At 39.0% G+C, this 18,884-nt stretch overlaps 1 protein-coding gene across 1 annotated transcript in view; it reads right to left on the bottom strand.

The window, feature by feature from the left end:
- The window catches only part of LOC117326228, a 99,661-nt gene extending 86,362 nt beyond the window's left edge, over positions 1 to 13,299 (bottom strand). Inside the window, exon 1 of the mRNA XM_033882892.1 lies at positions 12,189 to 13,299. Coding sequence (XP_033738783.1) covers positions 12,189 to 12,243 — 55 coding nt within the window. The 5' untranslated portion in view covers positions 12,244 to 13,299. The remainder of the gene's footprint in view (positions 1 to 12,188) is intronic.
- Positions 13,300 to 18,884: the final 5,585 nt, after the last annotated feature.

Genomic DNA, 18,884 nt, shown 5'->3' with positions numbered 1-18,884 from the left:
CGCCACGTTTCCCGTCTAGTTCGGACCTGCGCTGTGACAGATCCGTCTAGCCAGTTACAACCGGATGTGAGCGGCTTGGGCCGACAAAAAAACCCTTACCAGAAATGTATGAAATAAATTTAAAAAAAAACACTTGAAAGACAAGTAATTCCATTTTCTATTGTTTTTGTTTTGAATATCACGTTATGTCCATAAAAAATGTCGGAATGCATGCAAATGATAACGTTGTCATTGTCAGTCTGGGACACGTAGGGGGAGGGGAGGGGGTGGGGGTGGGGTGGGTGGGTTTGTAAATGATAAATAGTCTAATTATGTAGTGGGTTTTTTTCATGAACACGTGTTGAGCATGTCGACCTGCGCTTACGTGTGCAAAGATACATTTTCACATTATCAGTCACACTGGGTCATTGTTTTACTACACGGGGCTTTGATCTTGACTCTGAAATGTTGGAGAGCTAAGATTCAATTTTCCTGCTATCTATGTGAACGTGTTGTCTCTGTCATTGCCACTTACTGTATCTGTCTCTCAAATCCCTGTGCTATATTTGTAACGAGTTGCGAAGCATTCCATCGGAACTGTTTACATTCAAGTTCGGCCGCTTTTATTAAAATACGTAATTATATTGCCAAAAAATATAATTAAAATCTCTTTTTTTTCATTATACAATGTATCTTGGACGTTTAAAATATTCTGAAAGAAATACACTTCTGTGCAGTTTCATGATGTTAAGAACAACCTTCGGAAGTTAAGGTAAAAAAATAGTAATTTGTATTTAAACATAACTATAGATTTTTCGAAATCCCTTCACGGCAACAAACACAATCTACTATGACCTTATCTGTTCGAAAAGACATCATACTAAAAGTTTCACGAAACCCTTGTCATTATCATGCTATAAAATATATTATATATTCCAATGCACAGGAACCTCCTCGACTCTAGTTACCTAACTCCGGAATCAGATGGCGCTTTTGTGACTGGATTTAAAGTCATTTGATGAGAAGTGTTGAGATACCTAACGCATACTTATATGTAGTTAGTATATAAAACGAAATCTAATTGCCTAACTCTGGTATAATTCACGTTGGCGAACGGAAACTGCTGCAGCCTTGAAAAGAACGCTCAGGAGTGCCAGGTTCGAATGTACGCACGCGCACGCCCTGCATGTCATACTATCGTTAGGTAGGAGCATAGAGACAAAACATGCCATTCACGTTGTCAGTTAACTCCGTCGAACAAAAACGTCGCGAAGCGCTACGGCATTGCTCTAAGCATTAGAGAATACACCAGCCAAATTTATTGACAGAGAAACGGCGAGGCGGTATGTACATGTATGTATACCGAAGTTGAAATGGTTCGCTTTGGTAGTGGAATTGACGAGGGAAATATGGCACTCGTAGACAATGTATGTGGCCTGGTTTTGGTGGTAAATTTACGATAAGTGAAAAGGACAATAACTTGACGTGATAACTAATTTGATCGATGGGGAGGATTTCCATCCCTTGTGCACAGTTCCAGACAAAATATTACCCGATGTCCCAACACTCGTTTGTCATGGAGAAAGTTTTCTGATATATACACACATATATATACAGACGAAAGTCCCATGGCGAGATTTGTCGCAGACTGAGACAAAAACGTGATGTTTGTTGTTTCAGCGAGAGCTCCTGACAGATAAATATATATATTATGTAGCACCAGTAAGAATGTATGTCCCTCCATATACAAAAACAAAACAAATCCTCTTCAAACCAAAGGCAAAATAAATCACTCCATATATAAAGTCAGAATAAGTCCTTGTCATACCAGAGACAAAAATATATCATTTGCTGTGACAAAGACAAAATATATTATCTTCTAAAACCGCTACACGTGTCAAAAACAAAATAGTCGTTTTCTGTGTAACAATGGTTTGTTTTACAAGATTGACATTTCTGATGTGTTATGGAAAAATATAAAAACGTGCTTGATGTTGTATCCAATCTATGACCTGTTTAGGAGTACTGATTGGTCCTTGCGATTCAAGCGCGTGCCTAACTACCCCTGTACCCGTAGCGGAATAAATGTCTAGTCAAATCTGTTCCATCAAGTCAAAAATACCTGAAATCTTTTGAAACTTCAGACTTACAAAGACGAAAAACAAACACAAATTGATTTTAGTGGCGTGATCCCTAAAGTAGTTCTACAAACATGGATTGATCCTTATTGCCTACAAATAACAATTCTATTGCACGTGCAAATAAAAATTATGATGTCATGATTACGTCATCAGTGTCACCAGAAACATTTAAATCTTTGGAATGTCTATCAAACAGGTCAACAAGTCCAAGAAAAATACGTCGCCTTAAGGCCATATATTGTGAGCGATAAAACCTCGGGGATTAGCAAGGACTCGCGAGGATTTAAACATTTAGATCTCATTCGATATCTCTGACCATTGTCCAAGGAATGCACTAATGGGCCACCTGCTGGTCTGGATAATGAGGGATCGTTGATCGGGACTGACCATTACAATGACCGTTAGTCTGACCATCATTGTCTAATCATCTATGGTATCACACAACAAGAGAATTAGGACCCGATGTAAATAGCCTAGAGATTCCGTGATCTCGTTCACACCTCCACCACCTACATAATATAGGTTTTGACATGCAGTGATGTGTCATCAGCTCAGATAGAAATGCGTCTTAGAACCCCTCCTATTCTTCGCATTATGGCTAACCTAAATTTAAAGCCTTCTTCGAAGTTCAAGGGTCCAGACTTTACTGTTAATACCAGGAATGGCAAAACCCTTGGATCGCAAAGATGCCCAACACTACGACCAATTTTAGCTCTAAATGATTCCTTCTACTGTTAAACTTCCCATTTGTCTTCCTCGCTACATATAATATCAAGTATGGAATCCGGATTAAGGAATCCGGAATTCTGCAATATACTGCCAGGATTTGCCAGAAGTGCATTGTACAATACCCCCAATGGGACGCGTGTTCACGATGACAACAATTTTACCATGAACCCTAAGGACACAGACGAGACTAATCGGGCAGAAAATGACCATCGCTGACCACTTCTGGACAGACTGGACACTGTCGTGTAGAGAAGACTGGTCATTAATTATGACGAAAGTCCGGCGACACTTCAACAGCAGTAGGCATAATCCTGTATTTACTGGGCAATGGAAATCGGACATAAAAAAGGCTTACACATTACGTAGATTCGGACATTTCGACGTGTACTCTTATTTATTCTTAAATATCGTGTCTGCCAGTAGGAAATGTAGTTTAGTTATTCAATGAATGTTAACAAAAACATTTTCATCAGATAAATTCCAATCAAAGCGACTCGCCATCTTGGTTCCAGTAGCGCATGATTTAGCCCTTCTTTCCAGGAGAGCTCGTTTCCGTTTCGGTGCCAATGCGGCTTATGATAGTAATCGTAATGCAGGTCCGTATTTCAGCATTGTAGAAATCTACATTTTACATGTAACAGCCAAAAATAAAATTGTTTCGTCAAATTATTTATTTCCTCTCTAATCTTTGAAAAGTCTCCACCGGCGATTTTAACTTTTCAATTGATATACTCAATTTGTTTTTATTTGAGTTCTTTCAAGGATTTTTGCAACAGCGAAATATATTGATGATTTGTCTTGTGATCAGACTTTGCCCTGTGATCGTTTTCGGTGTCATGTGACTAGGTTTGGTGTCGTGTGACCACGAGTTGTATCATGTGACTAGGTTTGGTGTCGTGTGACCATGAGTTGTGTCATGTGACTAGGTTTGGTGTCGTGTTCACATCAGTAACCCTATTATGAAATATTTAGTGAGGCAATACTTCATATTCTGAGAACAGTCAGTACGATATATTGTCTTTTTTAAAGCACGTACGATATACAAATCGTGTGAATCATAGGGACGTCATGAATACTCTAAAGAAAACACAGGGGCAGGAGGAGAACGGCCAATAGAAACCACAGGGGCAGGAGGAAAACGGCCAATAGAAACCACAGGGGCAGGAGGAGAACGGCCAACAGAAACCACAGGGGCAGGAGGACGATTTATAGAAATCACAGGGGCAGAGGGAGGAGAACTCAGGGGATTCACTAGGGCAGGATGAAGACAAACCTAGGAAATGTAAAGCCTCATGGATATGAGGGACAACTCATTGACTTATAAAAAAACGTTTAACAAAAGTGTACTCGCAATCATCTCAAGTAAACCGCGAACACCTGTTTGGCCTTTGCCGAGGACAAACCGGCGGACATACACACACGAAATTCCATACCAGACATCTGTACGAGTAGGGCCTTAACCGCCGTAATTAAATGTAGCCAGCCATAAAATTCGCATATTGGATCTAGGTGTTGCAGGCTGTTTAATGTTGGAGGGCTCACGTGTAACTAGGATCAACTCGTCACCATGGAGTATAGATAAACCACAAGAGGCTGAGCGTCCTCTTCCACATCGACTACAGTGCAATCATGGCGGGGACACATTCATATTGTTTTTCTTGTTTGAAGTTGAAAAAACATTGGCATTGAAACAAGGACAAATAGTTATTCTGAATCAAGAATCTATTATCTGTAGTAATTAAATATAAGACTCAAAAAATCAATTCTACGTTAAATGATCATGGATATATTTAAAGAACTGTGGAAGACGGGCCTGCTCACTTTGAATGTATTCCATCAGCGTTGCATTGTTTCCTTAGTATTGTCTGTTATGAGTTTTAACCAATTAAATCACTACTGTAATTATAATTACGATAATTAAGATGAATTAATTTGAATATATACCTTTTGGATTTTTATATTAAACATCACATTCTATTTTGTTTAAAATTCATTCGTCTTTATGAAAACGTTTGATGTCTAAAATAATTCTTATTAAACATTCACATTACTCTATATTCTTTTGTTTTACAATTGATGTGGGCGATTCTCGGATAATTATCTGATATATGAACCCTTCGTGCATGATATATAACTGTGATTGTTTTTTTTTGTTTCGCCGACAACCTACTGGTCGAGACTGGCGTTTTGGTGACCCGTCTATTCCCTGTGCGCCTGGCGTTCGCCGAGGAGTATAAATAAATCATGGCCGTATATATTAGTATTGATGTATATCCGATCAAGAAATGTAACGTGCGACAGCGAAAGATAAAGCCAACACAATAGATAACCCATCAGGCCGGCTGACTACTCCGGCCCACCCTGGATCTCTAGAAATAAAATAATCATACAACGGGAGAGCCCTGATACAAAACGTATAATTACGGTTTGTATACCCCGTGTTTGCCATAAATCATGATTTTTAGCTTCGATAAATCTATCCACACTCCGCCGACACACTGCCAAGGCTCCGCCGTCATATAGCACAGAATCTTATGGCCCGCTCAGCGGCTCTGAAACTTCACACGTTTTGAACGAGCAGACGTTGAAATGAATATAACGCTTCATTGCGGTACTTAAGTTTATTTATTTCCCTCCTGTTTGAACCATCAACTTCCGTGTTGTGTAATGATGTCAAATATACGAATGTTTGACGTTATCAACGAAATTTCTTTATTTTGAATTCAGGCCAAGACTTTCATTATTGCTTTCAAATGACATGGTTTCTGTACCCGTCCGTCCGTCCAAAATTTAGTCATGCACATCTGGTGGAAATGTTCCATCGAGCAATATAATATGGACCCCAAAAATGTAATTTGTATTTTGAATTCGATGTTGATTATAGGTGTAGTTCGATCCTTGTCCTGTCAGACTGACAGACTGACCCTCCTCCGGCCATCTCACTGACCACTACAGCCGTGCTACTGTAATTACACTCTCTTGACCAGTGCGTCTTAAAGCAGCACAAAACCTATTCCCCGTAGTCGAGTTGTTGTGTTTTCATTATCTACAAACCATTGATTACCATGTGTCCGGAGGCAGCCAACTGACCAATTACCTAGTACGTATTTGCTTGTATTTACATTGGATAATATATCGGTACTGTATTGACCGCTCGAGTGACCAGACAAGTTGTCTTGGAACTGGACATAACTTCGGACAATTGTGTGCTACAAGATGTTTATCAAACGTGTCAAGAAAATTGGTTTAATTGACAGGAAAATTAAACTAATTCTAAGTGTGAAAATTCCATCACTGACTTTTGTAAAAGGACCAACAGGCCATTTGTCCGTAGTGACGGACACTGGTTAGACGGACCGGAAGGTGTCAGCTCGTCTCGACGGGGTGTGACCACAAGGGTCACCATCTGTCCGGGGTCACCCATCTCCGAACAGCCGGACCAGACAGTTGCGAGTTGGAGGACACTTGTCAATATCTTGCACCCAGAGACGTATATATCTGTATGACATATTTTACCCCACGGTGTCTGTAATATATATTGGGTGTATTGACAGACGGAGCGAGCATATATTGGGTGTATTGACAGACGAGGCGAATATCTTCATTGTGGTGTCTGTAAATAGCTGGACTATATTTTTTACTGAAAACCGTCATATCTTCTGACTCAAATTACGGAGACATATACCTCTTTATCAGAAACCCCCTCCTGATAACCCCAGTCGCCAAGCCATCCCCCCTATACGCCCTCTTCACCCAAATAACCTACACAACCTACATCTTCGCGTCATAAAATTCTGTCCATACGTTCCCGTCCCGCAATCGACTGCCTCACAAACCCTTCTCAGTGCCTCTCGGATAGCCTTCACCACCCTAAACCATAATAATATCTCCTCCTCATCCAATATCCGAACTCAACCAACCCTCTCAAGCCCCGATTCCATACAGTTTTTCCCCTCAGAAATATTATTTCATTTTCCTCCTTTTGAATAAAACCACAGAAATTCTCGGAATGAAATTCGTGATACTTAGACAGTGTTTCTCTTCAATCTTTTGTGTGTCTGGATAATCTGCTCACAAATGAGCGCTGACAGATCTCTCCCTATGCCGGAGCCATCTTGGGAGAAGGTCGACGCGTAGCCCCAGGGATTCCTTTCTTAACATCATGAAGATATGTTGAACTATTAAGTTCATAACAGTGATGTAAACTTTTGTCTCAAACTTGTGTATATTTACAATAAAAACACAAAAAAAAACGTCTTTGCATCGAGAAGTACCAGAGCTAGTGATAAAAAACCGGAAGTGAGGTCACATTTCACAAACGAAATGTATATTCATACACAAGGAAACTTACACCAAACGAGTGGTGATCTTTTTCGACCCTAAGATACTTATTTCTGCTTTGTCGAATTTTGATTAGCATTGCTAAGATATAATTTTCGGTGGATAATGCCTGGAATTTGATTTGATTCGCTCCAGTCAGTTTTGAACATACATTATAAAATATGTCAAGCATGTAGTCGTTATTACATTATATTTACCTTGAGTCCAAAAATAAATTTTGAGCCATATTGTCAGCCTCGCCATTATAAAATACTGAGCAAATCGGAGCAAATTAATTACACACGCACTGAACCTTATAGAAATAAAAACCAATATAATGATTAAGATGCGTTTTGACATTTTCAATACGTCATATAAAAACTTATTGTCAAACGATGACTGACAAGATATCACAAAAAATGAAAAGTCATCTCCCGACACATAAACTTCAGCCATTTAACGTGAATATAAACTGAAAACAGGTTCCGTAATTTAATAACACGTGGCTATAGAAATTCCACCCCGTTGAAATATGCACTGATAAAATCTATGCGTACGGCGAGTGTTAAAATCTTTGTAGGAAACGTACCCGATAAACCTGAGTCTTTATAAATTAACAATGTATGGTAATATCCAGATCTGAAATGTGTCGTTTTCTCCTCATAATTTACTAAAATTAACGGATATAAAGAAAACTGGCAGTCGTGGAAGTTTTGGTTCTCAAAACAAAAAATCAATCTTTTCCTTCACTTCTTCAAGAAGAAGATGATGATCTACAAATAAAATTGGGCCCACACAATTAGCACAAATGTCAATTTTGTTTAACTGGAAATATAACATGACCTTGGAATGCCTTAAAATGATCAAATGAAATTGATGACATGTCAATTTCTTTCGTCCGCGAACAAACACCGATCATTCATGCAATTTATTCCATCTAATAGACTGATGGGGGTAAAATCCCACATGTGTCATTTATATCAGAAATAACATTTCATAATTGTCAGTACAATTAATACAGGGACTCCAATTTAGCGTACAGTATTACCGAAACAGCAGCTGTCACGTTCGGGGGTAAACTAGACATACAATCTCTGTGTCAGCGTTCTTATTTCTCTAATGGACCTCTAAATACCTTTTTTCATATCCATCTGATGTTTGTTTTCTTTTTAAGCGAAATTATAATTGATATGAAGTTTTAATCTAAAATAAAATCTAGAAGCAATATCGCCTCATCGCCAGCATGCTGCTGATTGCATTGAAACCGACCCAATTCGTTCTAATCTATTAAAACTCTCGTTTTAATTATAAATTAAATTCTTGACTAAAACGAGTGTTTGATTTTGTGTATTTTGTTTGATGAGCCTTATTTCGAGCAAAAATTAAACATGATTTATTAAATGAAATAAAAAAAATCAATAAGGGAGAGAGTACGAGTTTTGATATTGAATTATTTCACACCAGGTTCAAGAATAAAGATAAAACTCCCCATAAGGGATGTTTCAGTACTTGGTTGATTCCACTTGGCAACCGACATGGTGGCCGTTCGACAAAAAAAAAACTCTCTGCGTCATTCTCAAAACAACATTGACATCGATTTCGCTAGGAAGAGATATAAACTTATCCCACAGATACTATTCACAACAGTCGAGAAAACCAGCGATTTCTTAATCAAAACCAACACGAGACCTCTCGAGCCAATCAACGACGACGCTCTGATCCCAAGGTGTCGCTTCGCTCCGAAAAATATACACGTATGTAGTTTTCATTGACAAACACCGCTAGAAAAAAGCTGACAGTCCTTAGGGAAGTTAACAGTTATTGAGGACATTTTAAAGACAAGTCCAGCTGTGTTTCTTTATATACATAGTCAAACCCTACATTTGTTTCCGTCGGGAAGTTTAAATGTTTTTTCCCTATTTGAAACTTTTTTTTATATTGACAGAAATACACTAGAGAAAATGAATAAAAACTTCAGTAAAATAGTCGCTTTTGTCTCAACTTTTGCGGTTATTTGATGAATTATGACAACAAGTTTCGAATTCTCAGAGTGCAGTATTTTAAAACTGATCAAACGCTGTCCTTACAATAATAACAATTGCATATATCTTCTGATCTTTAAACTTGTTCCAGTAGAATAAACATTTCATTGTTCAGAGAAAACCGTTCATGAGATTTTCGCACACAATCAAACTAGTGTTTCCTCATTCTCACAGAGAATATACAAACTCTGGGATGAGTTTGGAGCGCGCTCGATCGAGACTTTTTAGTGGTTGATTTCGCCCCTCGTCACAATAGAATAATACATTTCAGATTGACGGCAGATCGTCAGCGGCTTGAGCAAACATAGCCTCTCTGTGCAAATATTGAATCGGAGGTAATGTTATTGTAGCCCTCAATAGCCTACAACAGTTATAGTAGTCTAAGAGTATTATACCAAACAGATTATTGAATATTACTATAAAATAGTGGCATTATCTTAATAGAATTATAAATCTGTTTTCTCGCCTACTTCTGACACCAGATTATGGAGTTATTTGTTATATAAGGCACTTGCTTTAATACCAACAAATATTTCAAGAGTTGCACAATTTACAGGAGTAGGGTGTGTATTCATTTTCGAAATAAACCATACAATATACTATTTAAATTGTAAACTATATCATGGATATTACATTGCTTTTAATATTGAGAAGCATCAAGTTAAATGTCTACGTTAAAGATTTTGTAAAAGTGATAAATATTTATAATTATTTGTTTACTTTGTACAAATTTGAGACTTTTCAGTCACGTTTGCCTGGTCATGGGAGCAGGTGTCCAAATTTGACTAACAAACCACAGCACAGGTGTTTATAACACATCATGTAATGTAACATTAATAGTTAAAGTCCCAAATCAATGTTGTTAATAGATATCCATATCCACCTCAGATGAAGTCAACACATGTACTAATGTATTATGTAACCTAATTGTGTTATTACCAATATCTATTTTCCCGTTTTTCTATGAAGTTAATGAATATGCATATCCACCTCAAATAAAGTCAATATTAATGTATTATGTGGCATCAAATGTGGCATCATTGCTAATTTTCAAATATTAATTTTCTCTGTTTACCATTGTTAATTAAGATTTATATTCATAGAACGTATATTGGTTTATACCATCGTTATTACTTACTAGACCCTACATAGAACGTATATAGTATATAGTCAGTATTTTTGTTATCCATTTTCTCGGTTATTATTTTTCAGCTGATGTACTTAAGTAATCATATCCACCTCGAAAGAAGACAATAATTGTATACCGTCACTCTGAATATTACATGTCAAGTAAACATGTAATATTATGTAATACATATAATTCATGTACACTTTTTTAAACGCTGGGGACTCATTGCTAGAATATCTGGTAAGGACTATGGTCTGCGAATTCGGCGTGTTTTCAATGTATCACCTATATAGTTACAGAGAATAATGCATAATATTTTCAGTATGCCAAAGACATATTTACTAGATGGATGAAAATTCTTCCCAGTGATGATAGTCGGGTTCTGCCAACTCTGTACAAAGTGCTGATGCCCTGTAATTATAGCCAGACTTCTCCCGGCGTGAGACTCCATATGTCAAAATGAGATAGATTTTCTTTTATATTGTTTATTCTATGTAAATTGCACCTGTGGAAACACGAAATAAATTTCCATTGATCAGACAATATATTTTGTTTGTGTAAAATTTCACATATATTTCTAAAATAATTTTCACCCTACTGTATATAAAATATAAACTACAGAATTCCATGCAAGTATTTTAACAAGCGTTTAAGATATAGGTTTTGGGAATTATCGGGAAAACAGGAATTAAAGCATCGAGCTATTTTAGGAATCTGAAACAAAATTGGATGATCAGTTTCAAGTTTAGCTATACACACGTGCTGAACATACTCTCTAACGGGGAGGGGGAGGGGAGAATTGGAAGGGGGCGTGGTCTGCGTATCGTAAAGTACGAAGGTCTGGAAGTACTTGTAGTAAACTATCCTGATCGCTTTCCGTAAACGCCTGTATATTTATTAGTGTATGTTGTGAAAACCTATGTGTATCGGTCTACTGCTATTTGTAAATATTTTTATACCGGGCGTCTGGCTCAAGATATTCATTACATGAAACCATAGACAGGAAATATCTAAACCTTGAAAAATCCAAAACATTCCCACATCTTCCCGACCTCCCCATGCTTCTCCGCTTCACACACAGAGAAAAAAAATCTCCTCATCAATGTAATAAATGATATTGTCCCCTCATCAAATGCTATTTGAACTTTGACAATAAAAAAAATATTAAAAATGATTTAATTTACATCCGGGGTATTCGGTACTTTTTACTACCAATCTTAATTTTTTGTCACCACCTCATTTATAATGGTATAAAATATCTCTTTCAGCTGATGTTTTTGTTTAAAATGTCCTCGGTATGGTCCAGGATACCGTAAATATCACAATCAAAATACCCAGAATTTCTATTTCCAGAAGGTTACAAAAACATATTATCGACAAAAGACGTTATTTTATAAGCAATATGTGTTGTTCATGATCTTATTGAACTTATTTCGCAAGCACATCTTCACACACACACACACACCCACACACACACACACACGGCTTTCACACAAACTGTTGTCATCCAGATAAAATAGAACATCTATACTCCGATGGTGTCCGCGGATGTGAAATTTACATTGAACACGAAATATAACATCGCGTTGTAAATGTCATCGCTGGATGGGGTTAAACTTTACGGTATTTCGATAAGGATATAAATAAAATGCTGTCAATTACACGATCGGTAGTTTTGTCAGGGTTTCCGGGGGCACATAACATTTTATATTCCATTATTCAGCATCCACATGGGATTATTAATGTACTTGATCGAGCGTTTCCGAAGCAGCAATGTCACTGAAAGAGGAATGTATCATATGTGTGTATGTACATACTATATGTCTGATGTATGTTTTAAACACTCACCTGTCACAACTGTGATCAGCGAACTTGTCAGTATAATCCATTCACTTATATCCATACTGCAGAGTTAATTTAATACTTATATAAATCCCTCTTGAGTGACGAAAATTTCATTAATCCACTATTACGTCTTGAAATAACCATACACAATATTTTTTGCTGTGGTTTAACTGAAGTCCCTAGTACATCCGTGAACTGAGCCGGAGACTCTGACAGGCCGTATACTTTGTACCTGGTATTTAAGGCTGATCTCAATCACAGTTTCGTACAAAAGACTCGTCAGGGTTGAATTCACACCACGACCACGGACCTAAACACAATATTCAAAATAGAGCTATGACTAAGGAATAGTGTATTTTACCGACAAAACTCCGGGTATCTCTTCTTTCCAAAGCACATTGTTCGTGAAAAGGATTTGTCGAACTTCACGCGACAAAGCAAGTGACCGTCTCGTGCGGACCACGAGAAAAACCCGTGTTAATAGTGGGCTATCCGCCCCCACCCCCGGGCGCTACCATAGAACCGACACAAATTAACGCTGAAGTTTCTACAACTGATTTGTCCACGGATAAAGAAATATAAACAGTTCACCATTGTGAAAAGCCGAACTGATGGAGATTTCGTCCTCCTTCCTATACACAGTGTTATTGTACGTGTAGATGCTATTACGTCCGCGGTCTGGTGGTATCCGTAGTAAACACCATCATATGTACCAACACTGCGTCAGTTCTGTTTCAAAGATGTTACTACTCAGAAATAGCTAAAGCATGTAATTACCACACAAACCATTAAGAGTGCTCACAAATTTATCCGTTTCCACTGTAACAGTTCCTATAGAAGCTGCAGTGTGTAGAGAGAAAAAAAACCTCCTCAGTGGCTGTGTGTATGTAGTGAGGCAAGACAACTCGGCTAGCAATTGTACCAGCGCAGTTACTGTAGTACGGAGGATGGAATTGAGTCGCGTTGACACTCGGATCTCCTCGGCACACAGCGTTTCGTGCAATCCTTACACACGACGATTCCCGTCTGTCAATAATATTCTGGTGCCGGTGTATGTTCGGTCGACAATGACGGGATTATGAATCACGCTCGGCCACGGAGTAAGACACAGAGCTACACCAGCCCAATCAGCGAGCCTCATAGACAGTCAGGGTACTGACTGGCATGCTCTTTGACTGCAGAGGCTGGGAGTCGTGCTGTGGCGCGCGAGAGGACGGACTTACGCATGCTCTATGTAATATCTACATCACCTGTAATGTCGCCGCTAAGCTGCAGGTGTATGGGCGTTAACGTAGCTATAAGAGGACAATGTGTGTGGCGGCCAGGATATTATGTATGTGTGGCGATGAAGCTGGCTATCAGGGGAGGGTTTTGAATATGTACATGTTTCTTATGGTTGTTTGTGTGTGTGTGTGAAAGTGATGTTGCGTTTGTGTACAGGTATTATGACATACACGTTTGTGTAGCGGGAAGTGTATTACATTGTATGTGTTTGGGGTTGAGTGTATTACATTGTATGTGTTTGAGGGTGAGTGTATTACATTGTACGTGTTTGAGGTTGGGTGTATTACATTGTATGTGTTTGAGGGTGAGTGTATGGCATTGTATGTGTTTGAGGTTGAGTGTATTACATTGTATGTGTTTGAGGTTGAGTGTATTACATTGTATGTGTTTGACAGGAGTGTAAACATGGTATGTGTTTGACAGGAGTGTAAACATTGTATGTGTTTGACAGGAATGTAATACATTGTATGTGTTTGACAGAGGTGTATTACATTGTATGTGTTTGAGGTTGAGTGTATTACATTGTATGTGTTTGACAGGAGTGTAAAACATTGTATGTGTTTGGGGGTGAGTGTATTACATTGTACGTATTTGAGGGTAGTGTATTACATTGTATATGTTTGACAGGGAACGTGTTACAATGTACGTGTGTGGTGGAGAGTACATTGCATTTGTGTGGCGGGAAATGTATTACGGTGTATGTCTTATATATATATGTATTGTATCTGTGTACAAGAATAGTGACGAGGCCCTTCCCATTCCTATGCCTGTTAGCCTTGCTTTGTCGTGGTTGTCACAACCGTTTAACTGTCAGTACCCGTGAAACTAGACTGCTGATGGACTTTAAAGATATTATCAATCGCTACCTATCTATATTTATTTACCTTTTAAACTTGGCAACACTTTCAAAAGCAACTACCGTACCTCATTCAACGATCAAAATGACTTCAGATCTTAGTAATTGGTTTGACACCAATTTTGTACATTTCGATATCAGTGAACGGCGATAGGGAGCCAGAAGTGATGGATAGCTCGCGCAGAGCTGGTGACGTATATAGGTATCGGAAACTTAATTAGTAAGAGACTGTGTTTGATCAAATCAATCCAAGTGTCATAATTAATTTATGCATAGTCTATTATCTTATCGTGTCTGTTGTCAAAATCATCGCACTTTGAATTCACACGGTACTGTTTCGGGCCGTCAGATTGTAAGGTGACTGGCCAGTCGTCCAGTATAGAACGCATGCGCATGCTCTCCCGGGGCTGACAGGCCGGAGGGGGGAGGGGGGGGGGGTACATACATTTAGATAAGTCGAGGAGGGGCGGGGATTTGACATGTAGTCCCGGGTCATAAGAAACCGGAGGAACCATTAGAAGAAAGGGGGAAAAGGATGGATCCAAAAATCAAGGGGGAGACGGTTGAGGGTCTTGAGTTCCTCATAAAAGCGCACTTGCAACGAGGCAGACTTCCATAAATATAAGCATCGTGATATCTGTAGCGGGTTATCTCAGATTTAAGGAAATGAGAATAAATCACTCTATAATACAAGGTTTATCCACGCCAAATATTGATAAAGGCTGGAGAACACGGGAACTTGGAATCCTATCCGTCAAAAATGAATTATTTACCGCGATCATAGATTAGATAGTTACGCAATCATGTCGATAACATGCATTTGAAATTCTTCAAAACAAAGCAAAACAAAAATAAACAAAAAACACCCCCACCGCGGTACAAATAAAAGACACGATCTACTTTGGGTGTTCGTCTAGGTAGGATTTTGCAGCAATTCTTTTTCTTCTTTTTTTTTTTTTTGTATTTTTATACAAAGCACGCTTTGTGTTATTTTTGTTGGCCTATTGTTGTTACTCCTGCCTAAACTTTAAAGATCCGAGACATCACATCATTGTCTGTTTTGTAACAAGGCTGTGAACGCAAAGATCACAAACAAAGAATGTTTGGTTGACTTCCAGACGGTGTTGGAAAGAAATGACCCATGAAATAAGTCAATCGTCCGCTGAAAAGGTCTAGTTAGGGATATGATATACTGTATATACTATGTCGCCATATTGTTCACAGGGGCCTGAAGCAAATAAACGGGCACTTTATTAGTAAATGATTCAAACATATATAGACCTACTGCACTCAAGCCCATAATTATGAAGAGTGAATTAAATAAAGCTATTATTTGCATTGTTTTTTATTGAATGGCTATTTACTAAGTGTGGGGTTTTCTTGGGATTTTTTTTTATATATGATAAAAAGTGTACCATTTTATAAGCTGAAACCAGGTACCTGTGCGCGGAGTATAGGCTAACATGATAAAAAAAATTATATACGTGTGTTATGTCGCACAAAAAGTACACATACCTAAATGCTTAACTTATTATTTTACGTCCCTGACCCGACTCGTATTTCACAGCCTACAGGTGCTATGTAGTATAGGGTTATTAATAAAGCTGGCGTGATAATTTTCGTGACAAACAATACTGTAGTCGTCCTGCTGTACTTACTGAAGTAATAATTTGTAACATGCCTATTATTATAATACATAGATTTCATAACGAACCACAGGTACATTAGACCATCACCACCCCTCCCCTGTCCTCCCCTGTCCTCCCCTCCCCCACCCCTCTCTCCCCTCTCCGTCTTCCCTCTTCCCCACCTCCCCTCTCTCCCCACCTTCTCTCTATCTCTTCCCTCTCCCCATCCTCCATTCACTCTCCCTTTTCCCCTCCCTTCCGTCCCCTCCCCCTCCCCACCCTCCACATCCCTCCCTCTCCAAACCTCCTTCTCCTCGCCCCTTCCCTGTCCACTTCCCTCTCCCCATCCTCCATTCACTCTCCCTTTTCCCCTCCCTTCCGTCCCCTCCCCACCCTCCACATCACTCCCTCTCCAAACCTCCTTCTCCTCGCCCCTTCCCTGTCCACTTCCCTCTCCCCACCCTCCACATCCCTCCCTCTCCAAACCTCCTTCTCCTCGCCCCTTCCCTGTCCCCTCCCCCTCCCCACCCTCCACATCCCTCCCTCTCCAAACCTCCTTCTCCCCGCCCCTTCCCTGTCCACTTCCCCCTCCCCACCCTCCACATCCCTCCCTCTCCAAACCTCCTTCTCCCCGCCCCTTCCCTGTCCACTTCCCTCTCCCCATCCTCCATTCACTCTCCCTTTTCCCCTCCCTTCCGTCCCCTCCCCACCCTCCACATCCCTCCCTCTCCAAACCTCCTTCTCCTCGCCCCTTCCCTGTCCACTTCCCTCTCCCCATCCTCCATTCACTCTCCCTTTTCCCCTCCCTTCCGTCCCCTCCCCACCCTCCACATCCCTCCCTCTCCAAACCTCCTTCTCCCCGCCCCTTCCCTGTCCACTTCCCTCTCCCCCACTTCCCCGTCTTCCCCTCCGTTCCTATTCCCTCTCCACTTCCCCCTTCCTTCCCTTTCTCCTTCCTCCTTCCTCCCCAAACCTCCCTCTCCCCTCCCCACCTCTCCACTTCCCTATTCCTTCCCTTTCTCCTCCCCCTTCCTCCTCAAACCTCCGCCCCTAACCCTCCCCTCCCTTCCCTCTCCACTTCCCCCTCCCCTGCCTTTCCCTGTCTCCTCCCTTCCGCCCCTCTTCTCCCCTCCCCTCCCCTTCCGAGAGGTGTATAGTGTTTTACTGGTTTACACGTTTTAAGGTTCAGATAAGTTTTAAACATTTTATTTCGTCCATTGTTTACATCACAGCATGTTATAAACTATGCCAAGTCCCTAAATGGGCAATGATTAACAATAGGTCCTTCTTTTACATAATAATAACAATAGTTGTTCAGAATACTATGGATTCCTGACTCGCCTGAATTTCTGAATTGTAAGGATTAGCATAGACTGGCCATTATCTGCAAGTTTTTTTGTAAAGAATTTCTCAGCTGAATTTTAAAATCTAGATCATCTACCTCTGGTTTCAAACTTAGGGTCTACAGAATCAGGCATACCAAACAATCACCACACGTGATAAAATAACCTCTTTTTTTTTTTTAAGAAAGACAGTTCATAAATCATCTTTTGTTTATCATATTGTTGAATATTTGTACATATCATCATGTGACCACTGTATATTATCATATGTCATTTATGCGGGAAAGGTCATCAATAAGTTGGCAAAACTTACCGACCAATCCCTTTGTCATTTTATGTCAATAAAATATGTTTAAACTAAACCACACGTGTTTTGAAATACACAGGGACTTTTTTTCGCAGCAACATGGTCCCTAGGTGTGTAATATAAGTTCTTGGACTTGATACACATTTCCCTAAACTTTCAGTATCTGTATGTGGGTCCACTCTTGTGAATCATTGTATACGGACCCTTGGGATAAGAAAAAGTCCATTTGGTAGCAGAAATCATACCTGTACCTAAACAGATATTTTCTCATATCTATCAAAACATGACTTTAAAAACAATATATATATAATAATACATGTATTGTTTTTAAATGTAAATGTAGGCATAGTAATTTATGGTAATATGGTCATTGGGGGGGGGGGGGGGGGGGGTTAAACTATCCCCTGCCAGAGTCAAACTAAAAGATTTTTTGGGGAAAAAAACATTTTTCAAATTTTTGGATTGAGTTTTCGGTGCAAGTGTTGAAAGGTATTAATACACCACTTTATAATTATATTAGATATATAATAATACATGTATTTTTTAAATGTTAATAAATATACTGTATTTTTTCTTTATCTTCGTTTTAACCTTTACTAAATTATGACCTAACTAATTATACGTGAATCATTAACGTTCTTCTTGGAGACATTGTCAATTAATCAAAGGCGTAGATCATTAGAATTGTCCATTAAATACGTATCGGGCTATTGTTAACATGTTAAGCATGACCTGTTTTGATTGAAACAAAACATCTGTGAGACAAAACAAGATTTGATAACGAAATATCGTCGTTTAAATATATGGAGAAATGGGGAGATGTGTGTATGACGTGGACGAGAGAGGGGGGTGGGGTAAATATATTGTACAGACAGGATTTCCTGCATAAAGCTTTAATATTTTTCACCTGATTTTGATTTCTGAACGTAATATGGTATTTAGTTCAACTGAAACCACACAACCAGAATCAAGATGCGCCACAGAAATTGTGGCTTAAAAGTGTGCCGAATCCGAGTATTCATATAGAAATTATGCATGTTTTCACTTTAATGAACATTTTCTACATGTAAATATTTACTAAGAAAAGGTGTTGAAAAGTTGAAATAACTTGTGCTTACTTCCTTGTTTGACAATAAATATGTATTAAATCAAATAAAAACACATGGATTTCGGTAAAAATATATTTCGCTTAAGAATTACTGTTTTGATACCATGAGTGTTGTATTGTGTGGCCAATCCATCAGAAATTGTCATGGTTATAATGACGTCATAATTGCCAAA

Source organism: Pecten maximus, chromosome 4, assembly GCF_902652985.1.
Source record: "Pecten maximus chromosome 4, xPecMax1.1, whole genome shotgun sequence".
Classification (NCBI taxonomy): domain Eukaryota; kingdom Metazoa; phylum Mollusca; class Bivalvia; order Pectinida; family Pectinidae; genus Pecten; species Pecten maximus.
This window is presented reverse-complemented; position numbering and strand designations above follow the sequence as displayed.